The sequence below is a fragment of the Cuculus canorus genome, chromosome 1 (assembly GCF_017976375.1).
Source record: "Cuculus canorus isolate bCucCan1 chromosome 1, bCucCan1.pri, whole genome shotgun sequence".
NCBI lineage: Eukaryota > Metazoa > Chordata > Aves > Cuculiformes > Cuculidae > Cuculus > Cuculus canorus.
In genome coordinates, this window is record NC_071401.1 from 89,461,841 (window position 1) to 89,489,785 (window position 27,945).

Genomic DNA, 27,945 nt, shown 5'->3' on the forward strand with positions numbered 1-27,945 from the left:
GTGTAAGATTTTACCTTCCATTTCCTTACAACAGAAGACAGGGCTGTGCAAAGTCATTATAATCCAAGTTCCAGTTAAATTTGTACAGGCATTACTATGTTTATATAAGATTTTGTGACACATTACACTTTATTGGAATATAAAAAGGGAAACAATATTCAGCAAAAAAAAGTCTCCATTATGAAGAAGCAAGCCCCTGGATTTTCCCCAGAGCTCAGTGTTATTAATTTTACAGCACAGCACTAATATTTTTTGGTGTGTTTTTTTTTTTTAAATTCAGCCACTTCTTTCTTGTTGCAAAACTTACTTATTCCTATCATTGATAACCAATAAATGACCCTTTACAAAGAAAGGCCACATTATAGTACAATGCGTAATTTCCTGTCAGTTGTTCTTATCGCAGTATCTTTTAGCTGGGCATTGCAGTAATGAACTTAGATTTTATGTGAACTTTATTAGAGAATACCATCACATCTTCACCAATGTGTCTATATCATGTCACCAGGCTAGCTTCAAGAAAAAGACCTTGCAGCCCAGCTACTGCTGCCATTACAGCTCCCCAAGTTAGAAAAAATAGAATAATGTGGAAAATAATTAAACTACATTCCTCAGATTTCCTCCAAGAACTGGAAAGCCATTTTGCCAGGAAGAGTTGTAAGTCAAAGCTAACAAAGATGAGAACATTTGATTTCAAGACAATTTCAATTGCAGGACATTCTTTCTAACCACTGAAGGCCGTATTATTTTCTTTTATCTGTAATCAGTTAGGACACAAGTTGTTGCTCCAGACCTGTGTGCCCCATAAAGGAGATTCCAGCTTTACCAAGAAATGCAAAACATCTAGATGGGAGAAGACCCCCATTTCAGTATGGGAGAGCTCTAGACCTAAACTGAATGTAATTTCCTTAGCAAATAGAGTGATAATTAAAAAAACCCACAGAACAAATCACAAACCAAACAATAAAAAATCAGATCGTTTCCCTTCATAAAATATTATGCATAAGGAAAAAGGGCACAAGTAATCATCCCAGCTCATAATTTCCTGAAAATGGGATTAATTCCACAACATGTTATGAGAGTTTCGGAAGATTTGAGACAACTGAATTAATGATCATCCTGGTACACAGAATTATTTACTAACATTCTTAGGAATATCGTACCTACTATATGTCTCCAAAGAAAAATAGGTCAATTAACATGTCAACACAAATAAAGGAAACAATTTTCTGACAAAAAATTTATTTAAGGAGACAAAAAAGTAAATCAAGTGCTTTCAACAGGGTAGGGGAGGAAAGGCCTGTTCTGGTCTCTTACGTTTGTTCTCTACCGTGGTTCAAAACCACGTAGAACAGAAGCAGAAAACAATGCTCATGATCAGAAAGATCAGGTAACACCGGAAAAAAAAAAGCAGAAAAGTTTTTACATTGTTTCCACTGTTTAACTGCTTCTCCTGAAGGAAAGGTTTCTTTATCACACTAACTAGAATCTATTTAGGTTCTTCAGTTTTCTTCCACTTCAGCTTTACTGTCACTTCATTGCTTCAAGATCCACGACGAGTAAAATGCCCTTAGCCGAGTTCACCTACTATGAGCAATGGTAGGTTACTGAGCAGTGCAACCAAAAAAAAAGCCCAAGCAACAAAACGAAAGCCCAACAAAAACTAATATGGCCATTGATGCTAAGAAAGATCTTGAAACTATGTAGGGACAGCAAGACAGACAAGGTTTGTTTTCTAGCATAAAATCTAAAATTAGGATTAATCCTAAAATTAAATCTAAAATTAGGAGAGAAATCTTTTATTTAACGAGTTCTACATTATTCTTAACATCCTAAACAAAGTTCTATATTTTAACATTCATTACAGGTTGTCTTATTGCAACTCACCTTTCCATATCAGTCTTTCTTGGTAATCTATATCAAAAAGGAAAAAAAAACTGCATTATATATCGCTATATTACATTTCAGACTCCTAGAAATTTTGTTAGTAACCTTCAACTAAGTACAAGAACTTCTACATACCTCTAAAGAGCATTTCAAAATTTCTACGGTTGTAAATGTTTCCTAAATACAATGAAATAATGTTTGATAAAGGAAGTAGCTTGACAGCTCTAGAGAGCAGCCTAATTAAGGGGGGAAAAGTACATAAAGTCAGGCATATAACAGCAACACAGGCCACCTGCCACTACTCTGAACCAGGTAAGCTGGAGCTAGCCAAGTTAATTTAAAAGCTTGATGAAGAGCAGTGAAATCCCAAGATTTCTGCTAATCTAGTCAGCTACATAGTACCACTCCCTATGCTTTGTAATTGAAAACTCCCACTAAGCATCGATGACTAGAGTTAATTCATAGCAGCAGTCTTAGAACATCTGCAGGCATTAAATTGGTTGTTTCCCAACTTTCCCCAACTGAGATTCTCTTCCCTTTTTCATCAGCTTGAAAGTGAAGAAAGGCTATATTCTAGAATGTCATCAACAACCTGTGTGACATATACCACTGCAGAGAAGGGACTGCATTTCTGTCATGTTCTATAGGTATCACAGGCATTGTATTTAAAAAGCTGTGTTTTTTTAATTCTAGGACTAGGCTGGTGCTGGTAGAAGAACGAGAAATCATATTGTTGGAGGTAAGGAGGAGAATACCTTCCAGCTGGGCTTTCTAAAGAGCCAAAACCATAATTTATGGGGAAATAGAGCAGGAAAAAAAAAAATCTATCTCACTCTGGTTTTGGAGGAGACATCACATAGCTTATAAACTACTTGGTGAATCAAAGCAAGAACATTCATTCAAGAGAGAGGTGTTGTTCCCACCACTCATTTTATTTCATACCTTAACTATGTTCTTAAGGCAAATGGACCTGTCCTACCCCTTAAAACAAGAATAAGAGACATCACAGGCACATGCTCCTACAAGAACGCTCACAGTATCAATTACTGTCTACACACACTATAAAGATACAGGAAAGACTCCTTGACTGATATTTTGGAAGTCCTCCCAAGGCAAACCAGAATTCTAAAACTCCTCGTCCTTTCCAGAGTTTTGAACACTCTTAACCCCAACTCAAGCAAAACTGTTTGCATACTTACCAGATATAGTATTTTATAAAGAACTAAACCTACATTTTCCCTTTTGGTCTGTACGTCACTTCTTAAAATATACAGTTTCCCCACAAAAACTTCTAAAGTTAAACAAAGTCAAGGGGAAACTGGTTTATTCAGAGTTTGAATGCATTCAGGGAAGCTTTCATGGCCCAAAACCATGCCTTTGTTTTACCACTTAGAACATAACATTGGTACAGCAGTTCATGAAGTAAATCGTAATAGCTTACTTATTATTTAAATTTAAAAATAACTTATTATTTAATCAAATGGTATTTTTAAAAGTACCCAGGTAACTCAAGGAGTTGCAGCACCTGATTATCTCTCAGTTTCACATGTTTCAGTTTGATGTAATTTGGTGTCAGCACAAACATTACAATTGGTCTTTTTGACAGTAACTTGGGGACAAACTTAAATATTTAGCAGACTTACAGCAACCTTCCAGTACTTAAAGCAAAGTTGGGGGGGGCTCTTTATCAGGGGAGTGCAATGACAGGACAAAGAGTAATGGTTTTAAGCTGAAAGAGGGGAGATTTAGATGAGATATTAGGAAGAAATCTGTGTGAGGGTAGTGAGGTATTGACACAGGTTGCCCAGGGAAGGTTGCCCTAGAGGTGTTCAAGGCCAGGTTGGATGAGGCCCTGAATAACCTGATCCAGTGGGAGGTGTGCCTGCCCATGGAAGCGGGGCTGGAACTGGATGATCTTTAAAAGTCCCTTCCAATCCAAACCACTCCACGGTTCTACGAATCAACCAGACAACGTGTATCCAGCTGCTCTGCCATTCCTTGCAATCACATCCTCTTTCTGACAGACTGCTCAGCAGTTTTCCCCAGGCTCCCCAAAACAGCCCTTTGTAAAGACAAACCCACAGGAAGAGGTCGTTTCCCCGGGCTAAAGGAAGGGGAAGGAGCAACCACCTTCCCCTGCTCTAGCCTCCCCAGGGAGAGATCCCTGGTAAAGCTTCTTCATGCTCCCGGGATGCTGGGACATAGAATCACTAGCTCGGAGCAGATCCCTAGCAAGGCTTCCTCATCCTCCAAGGATGGTGGGAGGTGGCATTGCCAGCCCGGGGCAGATCTTTGGCAAGGCTTCTTCATCCTCTCAGGATGCTGGGAGGTGGCACTACCAGTTCAGGGCAGATCCCTGGCCACGCTTTCTCACCCCCCGGGGATGCTGGGGGGCGGCATCACCAGCCCGGTCTCGGGAGAGGCACGGGAGCGGTCCACGGGGGACCGAGGGCACTCACAGGTCGGCCAGCACGGTGAGCTCGGCGTAGGTCCGGTGCAGGAGAAAGTCGATGAGGGTGCTGAGGCGGTACCCGGGGCTGGCGGCGGCCGTCACGGCGCCAGGGGCCGGTGGGGCGGGAGCTGACGCGGGGCCCCCGCCGGCCGGCACCAGCTGGTTGCTCTCCAGCTGCACCGGCGCCATGGCGGCGGCGGCGCCTCAGCCCCGCGCGGGGACCGCTCGGCAGCCCGAGGCGCCCGGCAGCACCAGCGCCCGAGCCCGGCTCTCCCCGCGCGGAGAGGGCGGGGATGCCGGGGGCGGGCGCGGGCCCCAGCGCTGGGGCGGGCGGCGGGAGCGGCACTGAGGGGGGCTCCGCGGCGCTCAGAGCCCGCTAGGCACAGGGGCCGCCGCCATGATGGGGGCACGAAACCGGAAGCGAACAGCTGCGGCGGACCGGAAAGAGAACCTTTCCGGGAGGGCAAGACCTCGGCGGGGGAGGGGGCAGGAAGCGAGGGAGCCGGCAGGAAGCGAGGGAGCCGGGCCGCGCGCGAGTGGGCGGAGGTGATAGGGGCACACGGCAGGGGCGTGTCCATGCGGAGTGGGCATGACCGCTAACCGAGTGGGCGGGACTAGGGCTGCGTTCCAAGGCGAAAGCTGGGGGGGCCGGGACTGCGCACGAGTGGGCGTGGCCGTGGCCGAGTAGGCGGGGCTGGCAAGCTGTGGGGCGCGCGAGGGGCGTGGTCGAAGCCCGGGAGGCGTGGTCATGCTGAGCGGTCGCTATTGCTGCTGAGGGGGCGTGGCCGAGCTCAGCGGGGCGTGGTCAAAGCCCGAGTGGGCGGGTCTAGGTCTGCGCCTGAAAGGGGAAGCGGGGAGGCCGGAACACGCGCTCTAGCGGGCGTGGTCGATGCTCGAGTGGGCGGGGCCGGCAGGCGGCGGGAGCGCGCAGCGGAGCGACCGTTGGAGGAGGGGAGGAGATGGGGGCAGGGCGGGGCCGCGCTCGAGTGGGCGTGGTTTCGCCAGAGTGGGCGGGGCCGGCGCCGGGCGGCAGTTGCGCGGGAGCCGGCGCCGCGTGAGGGGCCGCGCGCGGGCGGAAGCCGGAAGCGGGAAGCGAGAGCGGCGGCCGCGGGCTGGCCCCTCTGAGGGCCCGGGCGGGAAGGGAGCCAGGGGCGAGCGGCGAGGCTGCTGAGGGGTCTGGAGGGCGGGAGGGGACTGGGAATGTTTAAGTTGGAGAAAAGATGTTGAGGGAAGACCTTGTCGCTCTTTACAACTACCTGAAAGGAGGTGGTAGCGAGGTGGGCGCTGGTCTCTTCTCCCGAGTAACAAGTGACTGGATGAGAGGAGATGGCCTCAAGTTGTGCTAGGAGAGGTTTAGGTTGAATATTAAGAAAATTGTTTAGCGAAAGAGTGGTGAAGCGTTGGAATGGGCTGCCCAGGGAAGTGGTGGAGTTGCAATCCCTGGAGGTTGGATCAAAAGATGCATAGCCAGCAGGTGGAGGGAGGTGATTCTGCCCCTCTGTGCTGCTCTTGTGAGACCCCAAGTGGAGTATTGTGTCCAGTTCTGGAATCCTCAACATAAGAAGGATATGGAGCTGTTGGAACAGGTCCAGAGGGGGGCTACAAAGATCATAGGAGGGCTGGAGCACCCTCCCTACGAGGACAGGCTGAGGGAGTTGGCCTTGTTCAGCCTGGAGAAGAGAAGGCTCAGAGGAGATAATGTAGCAGTCTTCCAGTACCTGAAGGAGCTACAGGAAAGCTGGAGAGGGATTGTTCTCAAAGGACAAGGGTTAATTGGTATAAACTGGAGAGGGGCAGACTTAGACTAGACATAAGGAGGAATTTCTTCACAATGAGGGTGGTGAGGCACTGGAACAGGTTGCCCAGGGAAGTTGTGGATGCCCCATCCCTAGAGGTGTTCAAGGCCAGGTTGGATGGGGCCTTGGGCAGCCTGATCTAGTGGGAGGTATCCCTGCCTGTGGCAGTGGGTTGGAACTGAGTCATCTTTAAGGTCCCTCCCAGCCCAAACTATTCTGTGGTTCTATGAAAAAGCGTGATGATGCAGTGCTTTGGGACATGGTTTAGCAGATACGGTGCTGTTGGGCTGATGGTTGGACTGGATGATCTTAGAGGTCTTTTCCAACCTTAACAATGCTGTGATTCTGTGATTCTCGTGGAGAGGGGGATGGAGCCAGCTGCCATTCCTGAAGTGCTTCCCAGCAGCGCCAAGTTTGAAACATCTGCACAAGATAATGGAGGGGAAAAATAGGGATGGGTCTCCCATTGTATCTGCCCATGTTAATGAAACATGAGGTGAAGGAGAACCAGATTACAGACTTAGCATCTGAAAGAGCCTTTGATGCAGTTCTTCAGGCTGTCAAGGAAACAACAGTCAGTGTTAGGCGCTGGGTTGGCTAATCCCTTTCTAATGACTTAGGAAATGTGAAGCATCTGTGCAGGGTGCAAAGCGATGCTGGGTAATGGAGACTAGAGGTAGCTGGCTATGCATTCTCCTTTAAAGTTGCTCTTAAAGCTTGGGAAAGAGGCAGCGAGCAGCAGAATTGTCAGTGGGGTCTTGTAATAAACATAAAGCTATGGGAACTGTTACATCTACCAGATGAACCTGCACTTCTGAGAGGAGAGGGAAGGTCAGTAAATGATTGAACGTGGATTTTTTTTTGTGTACAAGTTACCAAAGTGGAATGTGTAAGGAAAGGAACGGTATATATCTCAAGTGTTTTGCATCATGATTCACTCAAGTGTTAAATCATAAATTCTTGCCTTATGTTTACAAAGAAATCCCCAAAATACCCATTTTGTAGGCAATAAATATCCAAACTTCTTTAAGTGTAATAAAAAAAGTCCAACGTGTTTTGTATTAAATGTAGACTTAAAACCCACTTCTCTTACTTGTCACTTTCCAAGGGGAAAGTAAGCAAGAAAAGGAAACATTTTATTCTCAACATGAGAAATGCATTATAATGGTTTGATTAAAAAAAAAAAATGAAGAAAGTAGGTATCTATGCCACCAACAAGGAAAGTCAGTGATGTTCCCACAAGGAGCATGTTTCTTGCTCCAGGTTAAGAGCTGGTTGCTAACTGACAGCAGTTTCACTGGCAGGGAAACTCCCATAAGTTCTGAGAAACATAAACCAGTTTATTGAGCAAGATGGCCGGTTCAGGCCATGCTGGCACACCACCTCCTGCGTCGCTGTACGGGATGCCAGCTGATGGCTCTGTTCCAAGGAGAGAAGGCATCTGCAGTCGAGTGCTGTCTCTCACCCCTCTGGGTGGGAAGGGGCTGGGTTGCTACAATTGTGAGCTGTGCCAACCCAGAGCTTTGTGAGCTGCTTCAGTGTCAGAGAGACAAACTTGTGAGCCTTGGAGAAGGGATGGGTGCTGATAGTGCTCTGGGAATTTTTTACTCCTAAATTCACAAGAACATATTGAGATTTAAGTTTTGCAGTTGTTTTTGGGTTTATTTGGCTTTTTTTTTTAGGTTAATGAATTTTTTTTTCACTGAAGGTGAAGGAAACTGCTTTGCACAGTTTAAAAAATTAAATCTATAGAGGATGGAACAGCAAATACTCTCTGGATCATGTTTTGCCACCAGCAAGTTATTAATTCGCTTAGTGTATTTTAAGTTCTTGCCTCCCCATGGCAAAGATGCATTTTTCCAAATTTATGAAAATAATTTATTTCCCTTATATGCATGAATAAATGCAATCTGCCCACTTTATGGCCATCTAGTTCCACTGTTGAAGAAAATACCAACTTACATGTGCTATAATGTGATTAGGCTATCTATGAGTGCTCTAACTTGGAAGTACAGGCTTTTTTATTGTTCTTTTCCCTTCTTCCCATTTAATCCATAATAAAATTCCAGTTGATTTCAACAGCACAGACTCAGGCTTTATTGATGAAAAGGCAGGTGGGAAATTGTTGTGATACACTTTGACTTTGGCCCTCTTAGAGCTGTTCTTGCTTGGAGAAGCTCTGGTCTTGGTGAATTTGTCAGCATTGGCTGGGGAGGGGGAGGATATCCTCAGCTCCGTTGCCTTTCTCCACTTTTCTTGGAGAGGAGAGATTAATGAGAGCTGTGGCAGGTATCCTGCTGAGCTCTCCTCTCACATGGCTGCATAGTTTAGAAGCTCTGGATGGTTTCAAAGGAAGGAGGAGCAGACACAGAAATCCGAAAAGCTCAGGGCTTGCGCATCTGTGGACACAACAATCATGCTCCTGGGAGACTTGGCAAGGTCACTTGTTTCAGCACTAAGCAGGAGGGGAGTATTAGGAGTTAAAAAATCATGTGACTGTAGAAAGTAATGTACACCTTTGCTGCTTCTTGTTACCTTTCTGAGGCTGGCAGCACTACCACTCTGATACAAGCGCTTCTAAGAAGTATGAGCATCGTGTCTAAATTCAAAACCCCAGCTTGCAGGAGTTGGAAATAGGTTTCAGAAGTTTACTGGGATGGCAAAGGCAAAACTACTGAAGGGAGAAAACTGGGGCAATGGGGTTGCTGAAAAGAGTAAGAGGGCTTCTGGGGGAGAGCAGGCTCCCTGCACAGTGCTTTCACATGGACCTGATTAATTGCACAGTTGTTGAGTAGACTAGAGATAGCCCCTGTATAACGTATCATTCTCCCTAAGGATGGTGAACAGAGTTTGATTTTTCAGGCTATAAAAAAGGGTGATGCTTCAGTTCTGATTCGGGCTTTTGGTTCCTCCAGTCCTATAGATCCTCAATTTCTTAACATTTAAGTGCATGGATGAAAAGTGATATATCTGATTGTGGACTGCATATCAGGCCTGCAGTCATTTTATAGGCAAATTTGTTGCACATAGATAACTAAATTAATTCTTCAAGGTAAGTAGTGCTCTCTAAATGCAATTCTTCAAGTGGAAAACCGGACTCCAGGTACGGTACAACAGTGCATTTCAGGAGAATAGTGAAGCAGAAGTAATGACTCATCTGAAACATAATCCAAATTATAGTGTTTTGTTCAGCAGTGTGTGTTACTAAATTACAGACCCCAGAAGATTCATTGTGAGTTACAGAATTTTGCAGTTTGCAAGGGTAAAAGGATAATTCAGCATAAAATAAAACCTGATTTTATTTGATAGGTGTGGTATATTTTTGGTTAATAGCTGATCAACCGTAGTTGATCTGTTTCTATACTGTCTGGTTACTGGGATTATGATATTTTATTAAAACTTCTGAATCTGCTGTTGAGCACTTTTTAAAAGCAGTGACATTTTAACAGTCTTGAGATTACTGTTGTGCTTTCCTGTTGGCTCTTTGCCAAGAGGTCAGCAGTGCCCATTTGTGGGGCAGAGAAGGATGGCTGTGTTTGTGTGGGTTTTTCAGGCTACTGAAATACAGATTTCTACTGTATTTTCATTTGTGTTCATTCTCTCAACTCAGCAGTTTTTGATCTTCTGCCATTTTAAGCCAATGACATTTCCTAGTAGTAATGGGAAGAGAACAGGCCTGGGAAGTCTCATGCATAGAGCTGGCTCTCACTTCAGGCTTTCTTGCAGACAGGCACTACCTCACACATTCATGCTGTGCAGCATCTGGATGCCTGTCCAGCTGAGTGACCTGGTATATGAGGAATGGCTGGCACATATGTTTAGCTTGGTGACTGCCTCTACCTGCTTCATCTCATCATAGAACATGGGCAAGATCTTAAAGCTGCAGGAGAACCCAGGGCGTGCCTGGCAGGAGGATCTGGTAAGCACATAGGGGAATCGGAGTGATGTCCCAGCTCTATAAGCTGTCTCCAAATGTCAGCCTGGCCAGCTCCTGCTAGGTGCATTGTGTCCTCTGCTGAGTAATGGATATCTGGCAGGTCGCACGAGCAGCATGATAGTCTGCTACGTTAGGACTGTACTGTTGTTGTAATGCACTGCTTAGCCTGCCTGAAAGGACATTTGTGCTCAAGAAAGGCTTGGGCATTCCCAGCCCAGGAGTACTGCCAGATCTTTCCAGTGCAGATAGTGCTGAGAAATCAGAACATCAGCTTCTTCTTCCAATGTTGTTATTAATATGCTTTGTGACTCAAAGCAAGCCATTTCTTCTCCACGGTTAAACTTTCCCACTTGTGAAATAGCCGCAGTAGTGATTGCAGCCTCTGTACACGAATATTTATCCAGCGTGCAGCCAAATATTTTAAATTGTCTCCTCTTTATTACCGTAATGGGGAGCCTAGAAGCCTAACTTCAGACAGGGATTTGTTGGTCAATCAAAACTCGTTGATATTTATCTGTGGTGTGAGCAGTGTCGTAAAGCTAATGGGAACGACGGCAGATGACTTTTTATTTGCAGAGAAATTAAACATTTGCTGTTCTTTGGAGCTGTGGGACAGATGTTCAGTGGGAAGGAGGTAGACATACTCTACAAGACAGCCTCCTAGCTGTCCTCTGTTTGTGTGTTTTAGAGCTTGGTCATTGTGTTTCTCTGTCAGTTTTTTTAATCAGAAAACTATTTAATCACACAGGCACCTCCTGGACTTCATATTTAAATATTTTTTAATAATAAAAAAACAATAGTACACAAATATAATGCAAAGATTTCTTGTTAATCACTTAATTTGTAAAGTATTGTGACATTTAGCAATGTTATATCCAAATAGCTATATGAATTATGAGTAATAAGAGTTTGATATCTTTCATCCTTTTCAGAAGACATCAGAGAATCAGATATAGTGTGGGAGAGTTCCCACACATAATATCAGTTAGTTCAGAGCTGCATATTGTGAACTTGCAAAGTTTCAACCTTGTATTCAATAAAAGTTAAGGTATGTATTTAAATTCTAATGTGATATTGTGCATCACTGTACATCAAACACATACCAACAGACAAAAAATATTTAGACTTTTCCATTGTAGCACTTGCATGAACATAAGACTTTATCTATGATGTGTTGATGAAAGTCCAGTTGAAAAGTACCAATGACCTTTTCACAGCAAATTATTTTATGGCCTACATGTAATGTGATTACATTATTTGTTGACAGTGCAGTACTTTGTGACACAAATCACCAGTTTGTGAATTGTACAGGGCTGTTGTAGCTACAGTAGAGCTTTCTTTGCAAAAGTGTGTGTGTGTTAGAGAGAAGGGGTTTATAGCTAGTTACTGCGCAAGTGCTCTGCTTTTTTCTGTTTATTAAAAGGGTTACAAACGCAACTAGTTAAAAACTAAAAAACCTGGAATTTTTTAAAAGAAGTTGCATCTCTTTGTTCTACTTTGTTCATAGGATTAAGTTTGGCAACTATTTTTTGGAAGCATAGAAAACATATAGCAACAGATTGAGAGTCCTTAGTGAGTCACTCATGGTTTATGAGACAGTGTGCTACCATGAGACAGAGGATCTCTTGTGCAGCGTGTGGTAAAGTACACTACGGTTCTAATTATACGTTGTGAACAACTTAAGAAAAGAAACATTCTCTAATAGAATCCTTGATTTTATTTGAATTTACAAAAGTCTCCTGTCTTATAATAATGGAAAATGGATTATTTTTTAAATGCTGGACATAGCCCTATCAGTCTGAGCTTCTTTGGAGGCCTATTTACTAACAATGTTGATAGCCACTGTAAATTTTAAATCAATTTGTCTCTGTCAGACTGGAACTAAAGCTAGCTCAAGGCCTTGCTATTCTTAAAGGAGTTTATTTTCATTATTACAATCAAGTTAATTGCAACTCAGTTTACTATTTCAACCATACAAGCTGCATTTTTTCTGTGGGTGAAAAAAGCTTCGTTCACAAGTAATTCTGAAATAGGAGCAAAGCAGTAACGTTCCTTCTGGACCCTACATCTTTGAAAAGCTAACAAAGGGGATAGAACCCCTGATCTAGTGCATGGCAGTGAAGTGATGAATTGCACTGTTCAATCATTGACTCGAACAACTCGACGATACCATCCATAACTTGTGATTCTCCCTGTCTAACAGTCCCTGGGTGTTACTCACAGAATTTGAAAAAATATACGTATGCTGGAAAAATACGAAATGAGCACTTACTCAACTGAAAAGGACTTTTGGCCAAAAGGATTTATCTGTGCAAACACCTAAAGAGGTGGAAAGAATATCAGGGAGTAGATCTGATTAGTCATACCCACTGGGAGAAGGACTGCAGCTGTCAAATATTCTGCCCTAAACTTAGAAGTAGACAGCTCGATTGTATTTAACTGCTGCTGGCTAATACATTCAGGCAGTGCAAACTCACGCTCTTCTAAAGACAAGGGTGGCTACCAGAACATGCTTAATTGCAAATGCTTTGTAGATTGGCAGCTGTGGTCAGATAGCATTTAAATGCTTTAAATGGAACAGGTTGCCCAGGGAAGTTGTGGATGCCCCCTTCCTGGAAGTGTTCAGGGCCAGGTTGGATGGGGCCTTAGACAGCCTGATCTAGTGGGAAGTGTCCCTGCTCATAGCAGTGGGATTGGGACTAGATGATCTTTAAGGTGTCTTCCAACCCAAACTATTCTATGATTCTATGAAATGCTGACCCTTACTTTCAGAAGTAGAGACGCACAGAGTTATAACTGAGCTGCCATTATCCACCCAGACTTTGGATGTGAGGGGAATTGTCTTGAGTTTCTCAGTTAAGATGCTATCCAAGAAGTTTCCTTCTTGCACAGCTTCTAGAACGAGCTTTTATTTTTCAGAAAGGATAAACCAGCAATTTTTTTTGCAGTTAGGAGAAACTTACCTCAACTTCATCTGTGTCACAAAGCTCTGAGGTGTCAGCTTTGGCAGAAGGGGACACTGAAATGAGTTTGGCTTCAGGGACTGAGGAGCTGCTTGCATGTTTAGTTGTGAAACTGCAAACTTGTTTGACCGTTAGTGAACTTCAGCAACCCCTCGCTGTCTATTAAAATTGAAAGAAAAGTACAGTGAAAAGGCAGAATATCATATCCATAGCAATGCAAGAATATGGATTCTGTAGTGGATTATAGGATGTTTTGCTCACGAATAAGAGGAGCAGATTGCTCTCAGATGCCATAGGGGCCTGTGCATGGGCAGTGTTTTCAGTCAGTGCTAGTTTTGAAAGATCAGACAATGCAGGTTGAGAGTGGAATCAACTCTGTGTGAGGATCCTAGTTCCCTTGGAAGCACAAACTTCTTATACGTAACTAAATATTGGCTGTTGTGCCAGAGGGATGTGCAGGACCTTGTGTGGGGCCAGGCAGTACCTGACTGAGCAGTTGTTTAGAGACTTTTCTGGGTCACAGGCTTGATCCTGAGAACTGCATATAGCTCACAATTCATTCAACTTACATTATAGCTTAAAGAAGAAGGTTCCCAGCCCCACTGATTGCAAAGGTTGCAGATGGCACAGTAGAAACTCAGTAAATCCTAGTAACATTTTATTTTCAGTCGAGGTTTATTTGGGAAAGCTGTAGCTCCTTCTGTCTTTTGTTTGTTGTTTTTTTTAAGAAACGATCTGATCCTGAAACTGGGCACTTCTTGTGAAAGTGCCTTCTCAACAGAAAATACGGCCCTGTGTGATGATGCCTTAATGCACACTGAATAAATCACATGGCGAAATGACTGAGCTTCACCTCTATACGTCACTTATTAAAACTGGTTACTTCAGGCCTGAGAGCATGATTAGAAAGAAGAGTGATAGAAAAGCTGTCTCTCTTCCTCTAGTGCCGACAGAGTCAGACTTTTCAGAGTGTGACAGCTCGAAGTAAAACTGAAAGAGATGAAAAAAAAAAGACGTCTTTCTGCAATGTATTTAGGACAAGCAAAAGCACATTCACAGCTAATTTTAAGCAGCCTTCAGAATGCAATATAACACCTTATTAACTTACTTGTACTTAATCCTTGCATTCTGGTATTTTTAGAAGCCATCATGCAATTCAGCAGTACTTTCAGCCCATATTTCCTTTGTAATCGATTGGCCTGGTTTCAGCTGGGACAGAGTTAATTTTCTTCCTACTAGCTGGTATAGTGCTGCGTTTTGGATTAAGAATGAGAATAATGTTGATAGTACACTGATATTTTCATTGTTGCTAAGGAGTCAAGGACTTTTCACCATCTCGTACTGGTCTGCCAAGGAGAAGCACAAGAAGTTGGAGGGGAGCAGAGCCAGGACAGCTGACCCCAACTGGCCAAAGAGATATTCCATACCATATGATGTCATACTCGGTATATAAACTCGAGGAAAGCTGGCCAGGGGAACCGTGGCATCGGAACAGAGTTGGGCATTGGTCAGCGGGTGGTAAGCAATGGTGCTGTGCATCACTTGTTTTGCATATTCTTTTATCATCATTATTATTCTCTTCCTTTTCTGTCCTATTGCACTGTTTTTATCACAAAACATGAGTTTTACTTTTTTTATTCTGATTCTCTCCCCCATCCCACTGTGGAAGCTGGGAGCGAGTGAACAGCTGTGTGGTTGATTTAGCTAACTGCTGGGTTAAACCACAACATGGATGACACTGCTCTATTTTTCATTTTTAATTTACAATTCACTTTCTGACAATAAGCTTTGCTCACACACAGAAGTTAATAGTGATTTAGCTAAATTAATTTAGAATTAAAGGGAATTAAACATATGGGCTCTTCTTCCTCCTCTCCCTAATGTGGCCTTTTTAACTTGGCTAAAGAGTGGGCCATTTGTCACAATATAGGGGCGAACTGGTGAAGGCGTGCCTTGCCTGCTTGCCTCTGTCTGATTCTCTGCTATATGATGAGATTTCGATTTAGTTGAATGTCTTTTAATCTGAAACTGTAGGAGGGTAAAGTCGCTTTCATAGACTTGGGGTTCTTTGCCAGAAGGCTGTGTCCTTGACCAGTTTTGTAGAGCAAGTACCCCTGCAAGTACTGGATCATAGCAATTTGAATGGATAGGGTTTGAGGCTTTTGAAGACAGTGCCTCTTCCTTTGGTGTTTTATTATTTCTGATCATGTGGGAACTCAAGGTATGGCTGTATCAAGTGTAAACAGTCCTATTTTGTCTGTGCCTGGTTTTATCTTGGTGCAGTATCTCCCAGCCAGAAGGCTTAAGTTAGCTTTGGGCTGCAAATGAAAACAAAGTCCTCTAAGCCACGGTTTCTCTTTGTTATGGAATATCTAATCAGGACTCTGGAACAGGCCTTTGGAAACCTGTTCTCTGTACCAGCATACAGATTAAACTTATCAAGTAGATTGTGTTAAGGCTGTGCTGGAACACAGAGAAACTCACAGAGGTCTTTTTGATTAATTTTTTTTTCCTAAATGTATAATGTGCTATCTTACAGAGACGTACACAAAAACCCCTCCAGCATCTCACAGAGCGCTGGTCAGAGGTATAGTACATGTACCAGTGCAACAAGAGGTAAGAAGTTAGAACAAGGGACACTGAACATGTTCTGGAGGGAAACAAGGAATGCAAACCAAAACCAATTCTTCTTTCTTCAGCTGGCTAGAATGTAGATAAAAAGAAAACTAACATTTCTAGGAACGGGTTTGTGTATGTGGCAAAGCTGCTGGGAAATCAGTGAACACAGGTATTTAGAACATGGTGATTCTGCAACTTTCCATGTGTAGATCTTTTCATTCCATACGAAGAGTGTCCTTTTGTAGTTTAGCTTAATCTATTTCTAAAAGTTGAAAGAGGAGAGACCACATGGTCCTTTAATGTAGAATATCTGCTGCAGAATACTTATCAGACCAATTTCTCTATGTGAAGAAGTTCTAGCTTAGCTAAAGTTAATCTAGTCAGAAAAGAGCAACAAATCTGTGTGCCCAAGAAGTATTTATCAGACTAAAATGTGAAAAGGAAACAATGAAAACTTGCCCAGAGAGTGCTGCCTCTAAGCCCTCATCTGGAACTTACCCTTCAGTTCACTCCAAAGTTTGTCTGTGTAAGAGATTCACAATTTGTGTTTGTATTATATCACTGCTTTGTTTGTCACATTACATGAGGAAATTGTTTCTAGGACTTCACTGTGCTGGTAAATTGTATACCAGCCTCCTGGAGAGGGAGGCAAAAAGATGAGTGAATGATGTGGCAAGTGTTTATCAATTCTAAGTATTTTACGTGAGTGCCTGAGTATGGGAGAACTTGGACCCTTCGCATGCTGTGAACTGCACCTAACCTTGATGCCCAAAGGAGCTGATGTGAATAGAGCTCCTGTGCACATGCACAGGTAGTAGAGCTGTGTGTCTGTGTATACAGTAGGTAGCAGCAGGGAGGGCAGAACATGACCAGGGCCATCATCCTCACTATGATAAGTCATAAATCACAATATTCAGAAAGTGCAGGAGAAGTAGGAAAGAGCACTGAAGATTGGGACTGTCATCCTCCCCCCTCTCTGCCTAAGTAGGAAAACCTATCTTCTAGCCCAGAACAATTTCCTTTAGTGGTCTGTTTAGTCCTTTCCTTCAGAGCACTGTTTCATTTTCAAACACAAAACATTCAAACTATCTTGTAGTGATTAACTCCCCTAAGCAGAGGAACCTGCAAATGGTATTTCTCCCATTTGACTCCAGCACCTCAGCATGTCAGAAGGCCTTCCCTAGTCGTCTAATTTTTCAAAGAGTTGTCTGACTTGTTCTCTCAACACATGGTAATCTTCTACAACCCACAAATAACTGTTCTTAAACTGGGTCCATCTATGAACAGATGTGGTTTGCATTAAGATGTGTGATGCTGCAACAGGAAACCAACTTGCTACAGAACCAAATTCACTATTTACAGTAGTGCTGGACCATGGGTAGAAACTCGTGACAAACTTTGACTCAGAAAAAAATGCATTAGTCATAGGAAAAAGAGAGAAAGTTAGAGAAATGAAGAAATTGTAGGAAGCCAGAGGAAGCCGGATTGCTTTTAAGTTAGGCAAGAGAAATGTGATCCATAACTTGTCATGGTTGATGGGAATGAGAGCTAACTAGGATACTGATTAGGCCACTGGAGGACTCTGGTTTAAGGAGTCTTAGAAAAAACGTGCTTTTTATTGAACTGATTGCTAGGGCAGGTAGCTATTGCTTAAATGTCTGTAGTTCAGACTATATTTTTCTGCATACGTTCTGAATGTGAAAAGTTATAATGAAGATACAAAGTGAATATAGTTCTGCTTAGCCCATGAAAAGAGTCTGAGTGCCTTGCTGAAATAAAGTATCTATCATCTTCCACATTTTTGTAATCGGAACAGAGATTACATTTTGAGGGATTCAAAGATCTCCACTTACTATGTAATTTTTGCACCCTTTGGAGTGTGCATTCTGCACGTGCTTCTGTCACAGCCTGAGCAAGAAGGGCTGGGGCAAAGCTCTCCTGGGAAAAGCAGAAAATGACAAATGCCCATTCATGGTTAGGAGATTGCTGAGCTGCCACATGTACATTAATACATGTACACATGTACATTAAAAAACTACTCTTCCAAACAGAGAGAGGACCTGCAATTTCTGTCATTGCTGGTGTTTGTGTCCACAGATCAAAAGAAATCTCCACTTATTAGGTAAGGGAGGATGGTGGTATCGGAAGGGACAAACTACTGATCCAAGATGAAGGGCATAGGGTTAAGTCCTCTTTGTTTTGGAAGAACAGTGGAATTGTTTGTGCTAATTACCCCAAAAGTCTCGCTTTAGTCGCTTTTCTTTTCCGTTTATGTAATCTGTACTTTACAGATTTATGGAGTATAAGATTATCTCCTTTGACCCTCCTATATATCACAAGACCCTTCTGTTGCACTGAGCCAACCCTGTTACTGAGCATAACATGTTCAGTCATGTTTACCCTGTCTTTGATATTGCAAATCTTGAAGGGGTGTCCAGTCTTGGTCAGAAGATATCAGAAGATGGAGCACCCAAGGTTTCATTTCAGAGAGGAATCACTTTCCTAGTTTGACAGCCATGCTGCTCTTAGCTCTGCTTACGTGCTCCACCTTTAGACTCCATAACAGCACAGGTCATAGTTCATACTTATGGTTTTCAGTGTTTCATATATTTGCTATAACATCCCAAGAGACAGATTAGGAATAGTGTGCTGTACTTGAAGGGGGTCTCTATAACACTCTCGCGCTATGAATTGTGGTAGAACATGCCAGCTGAGCAAAGAAGAGAAAGAAATTGAACTACAATTTCATTACTGCATAGCTAGAACAGTGAAAATAAATTCCCTCTATTTCCAGGCATCTATAGTATATTCCCAACTAGGGGTACCATTAGTGGAGACAAACTGAGCTCTTTTGATCCCTTTCTGCTGTGAAAAGGGTCAATCCTCCTTGGTCTTCACACTCCCTCCTACATGATCCTGACTCATCCTTAGGCTGACTTTCATATTCACTGAGCTGATCCAGCTCATTAACCCATCGTCCAAAATGTCCCTTTTTTACTTCTCTGAATTTATTTTCTGCCAGTTCAGTGAGCTGAATCTGCTCAGCAAGGGGTCAAAGTGAGTGTCCAAAGTGCTGTGAAGAAGCGTGTGTGGGTGACATAGAGGTGGAATTAGGGGAGGAGGAAAAAGACAGGAAAAGGCATACAAGGTTAAGGAACAAGACTGCTTCTTTCAATGACAGAAAGCCTTAAGATCCACTAATCTTACCTTGTCTGATCATATCTTTAGGAATGTGATCAGAGTCCTGTGGAGTTAATGTCGACAAGGGACTAGAGTGCCTATGGAGTTAATGTAGACAAGGGAGTTTCTTTAGAGGGTGATTAAAAAGGAAATAAAGGGAAGTGATCCGATTTCAATGCATACGTTAGGCAAGGTAAATATGCCTGTTCTTTACTGCAAAAACACCTGTGGATTAAAGCTTTAAAACACAGTTAATGACTAAATGCCAGGGAAACAAAAACAATGGTCTTTAAATGCAACAGTAGCCTTCCAAGAGCTCTAAAAGGCCTCATGTACAAGCAGAAAGACCATCTAAGTCCAGAGAGCAGAGCATGAGCCCAGGTAAGTTGGCTGTGTGAAGTCAGTGTCGAGCAAAGGTTGGTGAAGCTTTGAGTTTACTCAGGCTCTGCCTGAGGAGAAAATCAGGAATGATCTTCCAGCATACGCTTTGTTTCCAGCAGAGTTTCTCCTGTGTGCCACCAGCTCTATCCTAACTTTATTTCTCTCTTGTTCTTTTCACTACTGCCATTATTTGTAAAACTACTACTGAAAATTACCTACATAAATAAATAAATTGAATGAATAAATTATGAGGGAGAGAATGAGTGTGTGAGTGTGTGTAGGTGGATGACGTGGAGAACCAGGCTGGTGGAAGCAGCAGGAACTCTCAGTTCATTTGCTGTCAGTGGCAGAGCCCCAAGGAGGATAAGGACATGAAGTATGTGATTGTGCAAGGTGTGGAGTCCCTTCATCTTCTGTCCTTTTTGGAGATAAATTATAGCATTTCTATACCTTGCCAGTAGAGGCTTCAAGGAAGGAAGAAGAGGACAGCAGCCTATACCTGTGATTTTCAGCCTTTTTTTTTTTTTTTTGGTTTGCAGATCCCTAAGGGTTTCTCCCCATACAGTGACTCTTTTCGTAGTTACCTTTCGTGGAGCCTTTTAAAATCACCAATGGACCCTCAGAGGCCTGTGCAACTGAATTGCTCGCTTTGGGATAATGCAATGCAGGAGAAACTTCCCTCTTGCAAGAACAGGGTTGGAAGTGTAATTTCAGAGTTGATATCGGATATCGGTTGGATCCTCTCAGTTATAACCTCTTCTCCATAGAAGACACTGGCTATTATGTTAAGCAAATAGCTGAGGCACTGTCCCTTTGCCATGCCACCAAATCCTAAGATGTTTTCTGTAGGAGAGCATGGGTCGAACTCCGCAGTTCAGAAGGGATGCAATGCTCTCTCAAGATTTCCTACGTCTGGGTCCAGAGATGAAATGAGCCCGTTGCACTGTGTTGCAGAGCCATGCACGCGAGCAGCTTTGCCCTTCAGGATGGGGCATATACAGCTGGAATTCAACTGCTTGCAGAAGGACATTTACATTATTAAATGGATAAATGTAGGGGGGCAAAAAAAGTAGTTTAATTATCAGTGGCGTTTGCAGTAAATACTTCATAATCATGACATAGCAGCAGTCCTCTCTTTTTCTTTTTTTTTTTTTTTTCCAGGGTAGTTCAAATCCTAGTATGATATTTCCAGAGGATAAGCTTGTATTATTGCTGGTAGATGGAGCATCTTTTTCAAGAATGCTTGGAGATGCACATCCATATGTGTGCATTTTGCATGCAGACGATTTCCTCTCGCCTTTTCTAAGTATGTGGCTCTATAGCACTCTTTGTGGGAGTCTCCGTATCCCTCTCAAATGGTAACTAATAGGGCTAGAGCTAAAGAAGTCTGGAGATTTCCTCCAAAACAAGTGCAGCTTGTTCCTGATCACATCTAAAAATCCAGTTGTTGCCTTGACACAACTCAGTCTTTACAGTTGTCCCCTGGGGCTGTTGTGGGAGGTCCAAATGACATGCTGCCGCCAGCCCTGAGGTAGATTATCCAATCCCCTGCAAAGCTCTGGAAAGCAAAACAGAATTTGTCAATTTTTTTTGCAGTATTCAGGGTAGCAGTAGAGAACAGGATATAAAGCATGAAGTATTGTTGTTGCAGGCTGCGCCTTTGAGAAGATGTGATATTCTGGATCGATTTTTACCTTAAACTTAGCAATTTTTTTGCAGGAGTAGGCAATAACAATAATAAAACCTAGAAATCATAAGTACACATAACTCTGCTCAACGGCAAATCCCTCAGATGGTAAGAAAGGGGCATGGTCTGCCTATCACTCACAGACAGAACAGTCTCTACAGATTGCTCTACAGTGATTGCTCTTAATTAACCCTTTATTCATCTGAGAGGTGCTGTTAACATAAAATAGGCCAGATTGTCATCTAACTGTTATTGACAGCCAGTCCAGAGGTGGAGTCTAGAGTTTGTTGCAGATGTGTGTTTAAGTCCAAGATTACCTAATTTGGTTGCACCAGAAACCTCACAAAAGTGAATCCGATGCCTCGAGAATGAATGCCTTGTGAACGTCACTGCCAGGTTAAAGGACATCACCCTGCACTCCTGCAGAAAATACTGCTGCCTGCAGGACCCAATTGCTCAACATTGTTTAGACTAGACATAAGGAGGAATTTCTTCACCATGAGAGTGGGGAGGCACTGGCACAGGTTGCCCACGGAAGCTGTGGGTGCCCCATCCCTGAAGGTGTTCAAGGCCAGGTTGGATGGGGCCTTGTGCAGCCTGATCTAGTGGGATGTCCCTTCCCATGTCAGGGATGTTGGAACTGGATGACCTTTAAGGTCTCTTCCAACCCAAACCATTCTATGATTTACACACCGCAGGGACTTGCTCTGTGCTAGGGTAACCAAAAGGGCTGTGCAACAGCATGGCCAGCCCTACCAGCTGGTTTTGAGCTTGAAACCATGGACTGTTGGCTGGTACTGCTGCAGGAGCTGTGGTCCCTGCTGCCCTGGATGTGCCACCACCTTTCTGTATCTTTCCTGGCCTTGGTCATCTTCTGTTAATGCTCATGGCGCAGTGTCTTGAAACAATGGAAGAGGAAGTGAATCTTGGCCATAGGGTGGTATGGGCAGCAGTAAAAATGTGGGTCTGTTAGAGAGTAAGTGTGTTATCTTCAATTTGATTACTTCTTCGGGTGTCTGAAAACAATAGAAATAATAAAATTATCTACATGACACAGAACCCTGCATCCTATTTCCAGAGATGACTGGGCCATACAAGAACCTGAGGTCACACTGACAGAGGGCCAGATCTTATAGAGTATTTAGGGGGCAGACCGAACACCATGTTGAATGGGATTTCTAGGAGGATTCAATTACTTGAGGTTCACATCAATTTAAGAGCAGGTGCCTAGTGATGTAATCACTTTTGTAAATCTATCAAGTGTGCATTTGCACGTGTAGATGTCTAAATATTTATTATGGCAGATAGTAACTCTGAAAATAAGACCCACTATCCAGCTCCAGTCCAGAGCCTGGACAGTCATGTAAATGTGGGACTGCCTCTCAGCAGGGGTTATGAAGTCTGGCACTACACAGAGCTAACTCAGACGTGTGACTTCTCAACCAGAACTTCACTTGCATGCTTTTAAAAATGCTACCTTATTCAACTAGAACAACAGAAGTGGAGTTAGAACACCACCCCGCCAGTACTCTCCACCTCTCTAGATAAGGATTATCTTCATGTCACTGTGTCACAGCATCCATGAGAAACAACAGAGGCAACCGCATTGCACTCTTTTCCAGGTATATAATTGTAAGCTGCTTTGTCAGTTTCTGCATTCTAATCTAAAAAAAAAAAGCAATTAAAAAAGCTTAAAAGGCTCAGAGATAACATGCTACTTACACACCTATTTGAAGTTAAATAATTCATACTGCCTCAGCCACCTTGCCTGATAATGAGGACAGCAATATGGAGTAGTATTGCTTCTCCCTTTCACCTCCCCTTTCTCTGTCAGTGCTGCAATCCGGTACCCAGAGCACCATCCTGAATACAGATTTTCTTTTTCCTGCTATGCTTATTTCCTTTAAGGCATTTTTTCCCCTCTTGTGGATTGACAGACTTATCAACACCAGCGAAGATTCATTTAATATGCCTAACATAAGCCGAGCAGTATCCCGTCCTGTTGCACTGTATTCTTTTCTCATAAAGAATTTGGTTTATTTGCAATTATCTGCATTGCCTGCTTAAATATTTAGCAAATGCAATAGTTTGGTAGTCAGGCATTGTTGTCATCTATTTCAAATTTTAACTGTATAAGCCAATTCCTCAGCTTCCTGGCTGAATTTTTTGTTTTGTTTTGTTTTTCCTCATGGCTATCAAGAGCCAATATCCCCAGGAAGCAGGAACACAACAGCACCTGGGGCGGAATGCTGCACTCCTGTGCCTGCAGCTCTGACAGAGATGTCAAGGGAGATCCTTGCACAGCAAGCCTGCAGAATCCATCCCAGATGCCAAATGTGGAGATCAGTGTCACACAGCAAGGTTTTGAATTTTCATTTTTCATTCATTAAAAGGCAGTCAGGAAGAAAGAAGCTCATCCTCCTAAGTGCTGTGATGTTCACCCGTATGCGGACACGTATAGTGCTGCCTTTGTATATAATATCAAGGAATATAATAGCACAGTACGGAGAGTACCATACCAAATTTACCCTGACTACTGAAAATACTTTTATAAATCCTGTTGCAGAATGATTGTTCTTGTTTCCTGTACCTTGCAAGGAATATTTCTTCTCCTTTCTCTGTCCATTTTGTAATCTCCTCTGACATTAGGCAAAAGGTTTCCCTTACTAATCCCCACAGGTATAGTCCCAGTCCGCTGCAAATTCTCTGCTGGCTGTCCTGGCTTTTCCCCACATTGTCACAAACTGTTACTCTGAATGTGCTTGTCTACATGTAAGAGTACTCTCCCGGGCTACCACAACTTTCCTGTGGGCAAGACTCTGTGGAGCAGCTAGTTGTCGGGCAGCAGCACGCACAGGCGCTTTCATATGAGGTTACAGGCCACTTCCAAGTGCTGGTGGAGAGAGTGCAGGCAAGGCTGTCAAAGGTGCCATCTGAATACAGAGCAGTCATAAGAATATCACCTCTTGGTGTTAACAGCAGAGGCAAAAATGCACTTACTCACTGTAAGACTGTGGCAAGGCGTGCCCAACTCACCCACAGTCCCAAAACCGAATGGAGGAAAGTCTTGCATTTCATTCCCCTTCTTGCTATTTATGAAACCATCTCCAGCGCATTCCAGGGCCCCATGTTCCATCTCTGATAGATGTGCAGAAGCCTGCAAAGTGTGACTTTGTCCAGCTTCCAAGCTAACGCAAGGCTGTAGCTGGGATATCCTGTTTTTTATGCCCTTGACATTTGACACATCAGACTGTGTGACATCAGAGGATATCCCACCCACAGCTTTCCAGAGTTACAGGGAAATTTTGTGGAAGAATGTGTCTTTTTACAGAGTGTGTCATGGATAGGCAGCAGTGGCACTGTCACCCTTAGGGAAGTGAGGATGTTCCTACCTCAACAGCATGTTCACCTTGGTGGATGTGTTCTGACTTTAATGCTTCTTAGAAAAGTTCTCTCGGTGTATAACTGATACTAGCATGTCAGGGACACAATTAACATTCTGCTTGCATGGAAGGGAAATATTAAAAAAAAACCCTCTAACTCAGTCCTAGTATTTTTTATTTATCATTCACCAAATGTACACTTTAAAATTTTAATAATTGCCTAAGTGTTGTGTGATTTTTAGATTGTTTTTAAAGTTTTTTTTTTCTCTCACATCTCCGGTTAGTATTTCCCAATTTGCAAACTTTTTTCGTTCTGGTGGTCTCTGCCCAAATTTAATAGGATGATGAAGTCACCATCAGTATGTCTGCATGTATGTACTTCCTTCATGAAACCAGCAGTCTAAGCACTTGGTGACAGCTCTTTCTCCTTCCTTAAATAAACGGCTAGGGAAAAGTTCATGTGCAAGGCAAGTCTCTTAGGAGAGAACTCCTTGAACGTTTCTAATTACAGAGCAGCATTCACCTTCTTTGGCCAAATCTGTCTCTGATTTTCAGGCAAGCATGTGCAGTATGTACAGGGAAAAAGCAATGAGCAATCATAGTCCTTGTAGTTTGCAGACAGGTATTTGTCCCTGTAAAAAGAATATCCTTATGGTAAAGGAAATCGGTCCCAGGAATAGAATAACGGGCAAATTTTTGAACTATAGGCTGCTAGAGACAGGGAAATGCTGGGAATATGCTTGCTGTCTTTATCTAGGCATCCAGGTCTGGCTGTTATTGGAGAAAGGGGTGTTGGGCTAGATAGGCTAAAGATGTAACTCACTGGGATATTCGTTATTAGAACTGCTTAATGCCTGAAAGAACCAGGTGATCAGGAAACTGTTTCTTCATGTATTTTTGCATCTCCATTGGCTTCAGCTAAGATGATAGGTCTCAGATCATAGTCAAGCCAACAGCTAAGGAATGTTTTGCCAGCACAAGCAAGTATTTTCTGTTCTTTTTACAAGTTCTATACCTCTGCTGAATAGCCTTCATAATCTATTTCACTGTTAAGAAGCAAGTATAAGCCACATACTGTGGATTACGTAATCTATCATGGTCAGAGGGTGGGAGATGCAGATGAAAGTTGGTCAAGCAACCAATTAGGAAAAGGTGCTTGTCATGTAACAAACAGAAGTGACTTATGCAATGTCCCCTTCCGTCTCCAGTGACTATATAAATCACCTCATATATGTCCAAGGAGAAGACAATTTAGTTTCTCAGTTCTTTGATGATTGTTCAATTTAAAAGTATTCTAGGATCAGGACATTATTTAGTGTGAAGAGGTGTACAAGCTGTTATTCAGTTTCAGCGTATGACTACAATACAATTCTAGTAGAACTCAATACACTTAGTGTGATAAACATACATCTTGAGTAGCTCTCACTCGCCGTCAACTCAGGTTTTCCTCTTCCAAAGTCATTTGTTGTTCTCTCTTGCTCTGCCTTGCTACTTTTAATTGTTTGCCTTAGAAATGAAGAGTAAGGAAACAAAATTTTTGCTGGAGGAAGGAGTTCAGGCTCATTTTAAGAGGGCCAAGAAACTGGAATTTCTCCATGATATTTGAAAAGTCATGGCAGTCAGGAGAAGTCCCTGGTGACTGGAAGAAGGGTAACATTGTGCTCATTTTTAAAAAGGGTAGAAAAGACGACCCTGAGAACTACCCACCTCTCAGCCTCACCTCTGTGCCTGGGAAGAGCATGGAACAGATCTTCCTAGAAGCTATGCTAAAGCACGTGGAGGACAAGGAGGTGATTAATGGCAGCCAGCATGGCTTCACCAGGGGCAAGTTCTGTCTGACCAACTTAGTGGCTTTCTGTGATGGGGTAACCGCAGCAGTGGCCATAGGTAAATTGATGGATGTGATTTATCTAGACTTCTGTAAAGCTTTTGACTCAGTCCCCAACAACACCCTTCTCTCTAAATTGGAGAGATATGGATTTGATGGGTGGACGGTATGGTGGATAAGAAACTGGTTGTATGGTTGTATTCGAAGAGTAGTGGTCAATGGCTCAAAGTCCAGATGGAGATCTGTGACGAGTGGTGTCCCTCAGGGGTCCATATTGGGACCGATGCTGTTTACTATCTTTATCAGTGATATTGACAGCGAGATTGAGTGCACCCTCAGCAAGTTTTTTGCAGATGACACCAAGCAGAGTGGTGTAGTTGCCACACCGGAAGGATGGGATGTCATCCAGAGGGACCTGGACAGGCTGGAGAAGTGTGGCTGTGAGAACCTCATGAGGTTCAACAAGGCCAAGTGTAAGGTCCTGCACCTCGGTCAGGGCAATCCCCATTTTCAGTACACGATGGGGGATGATGTGCTTGAGAGCAGCCCTGCAGAGAAGGACTTGGGGGTGCTGGTCCATGAGAAGCTTTACATGAGCCGCCAATGTGCACTCGCAGCCCAGAAGTCCAACCGTATCCTGGGCTGCATCAAAAGAAGCATGGCCAGCAGGTCAAGGGAAGTGATTCTGCCCCTCTGTTCCTCTCTTGTGAGACTTCATTTGGAATACTTTGTCCAGTTCTGGAATCCTCAACGTAAGAAGGATATGGAGCTGTTGGAACAGGTCCAGAGGAGGGCTACAAAGATGATCGGAGGGCTGGAGCACCGTCCCTACGAGGACAGGCTGAAAGAGTTGGGCTTGTTCAGCCTGGAGAAGAGAAGGCTCAGAGGAGATCTCATAGCGACTTTCCGGTACCTGAAGGGGCTACAGGAAAGCTGGAGAGGGACTATTCATAAAGGCTTGTGGGGACAGCACCAGGGGGAATGGGTATAAACTGAAGAGGGACAGATTTAGACTAGACATTAGGAAGAATTTCTTCACCATAAGAGTGGTGAGGCACTGGCACAGGTTGCCCAGGGAGGTTGTGGATGCCCCATTCCTGGAGGTGTTCAAGGCCAGGTTGGATGTGGCCTTGGGCAGCCTGGTCTGGAGGTGTCCCTGCCCACGGCAGGGGGGTTGGAACTAGATGATCCTTATGGTCCCTTCCAACCCAAACTATTCTATGATTCTATGATGCTATGATTCTGTGATTCTATGAATTACTGAAATATTACTCTTCATGATATCAGCTGCACACCCACCTCAATTAGGCTAGGAAGGGCATTTGCTTTTTTTTCTTCTCCCTCACATTTGGGCAGTACTGACTTCTTCCCTGCATCATGAGGACCTGGAGTCCTCAGCACAGGAAGGACATGGATCTGTTAGAGTGAGTCCAGAGTAGGGTCACGAAGATGATCAGAGGGCTGAAGCACCTCCCCTGTGAGGACAGGCTGAGTGAGTTTGGCTTGTTCTGCCAGGAGAAGAGAAGGCTCTGTGGAGACCATAGAGCAGCCTCGAGTACTTAAAGGGGGCTACAGGAAAGGTGGGGAGAAGGACTTTATCAGGGAGAGCAGTGAAAGGATGAGAGATAACAGTTTCAAGGTGAAAGAGGGGAGATTTAGATTAGATACTAGGAAGAAATATTTTACTGTGAGGGTGGTGAGGCACTGGCACAAGTTGCTCAGAGAAGTCATGGACGCCCCATTCCTGGAGTTGTTCAAGGCCAGGTTGGATGAGACTTTGAACAGCCTGATCTAGTGGGACATGTCCCTGTCCATGGCAGGGGGTTGGAACTACA

The 27,945-nt window shown here is 43.5% G+C and overlaps 1 protein-coding gene and 1 long non-coding RNA gene across 3 annotated transcripts in view; one reads left to right on the forward strand and one right to left on the reverse strand.

Annotated features, from left to right (window-relative positions):
* The window catches only part of MED14 (mediator complex subunit 14), a 38,615-nt gene extending 33,849 nt beyond the window's left edge, over nt 1-4,766 (reverse strand). Inside the window, exons 1-2 of one of the 2 annotated variants that reach the window (XM_054058734.1) lie at nt 4,344-4,766; nt 1,885-1,911 (exon numbers count right to left, since the gene is read on the reverse strand). In XM_054058734.1, coding sequence (XP_053914709.1) covers nt 1,885-1,911; nt 4,344-4,525 — 209 coding nt within the window. In that variant the 5' untranslated portion in view covers nt 4,526-4,766. The remainder of the gene's footprint in view (nt 1-1,884; nt 1,912-4,343) is intronic. The other variant, XM_009558837.2, reaches the window with a different exon arrangement.
* A 793-nt stretch (nt 4,767-5,559) lies between these two features.
* On the forward strand, nt 5,560-15,134 carry LOC128850664 (uncharacterized). The gene is made up of 3 exons (XR_008448036.1): nt 5,560-6,963; nt 9,859-10,051; nt 14,347-15,134. It is a non-coding gene; the product is annotated as an uncharacterized LOC128850664 (long non-coding RNA).
* The last annotated feature ends 12,811 nt before the right edge of the window (nt 15,135-27,945 follow it).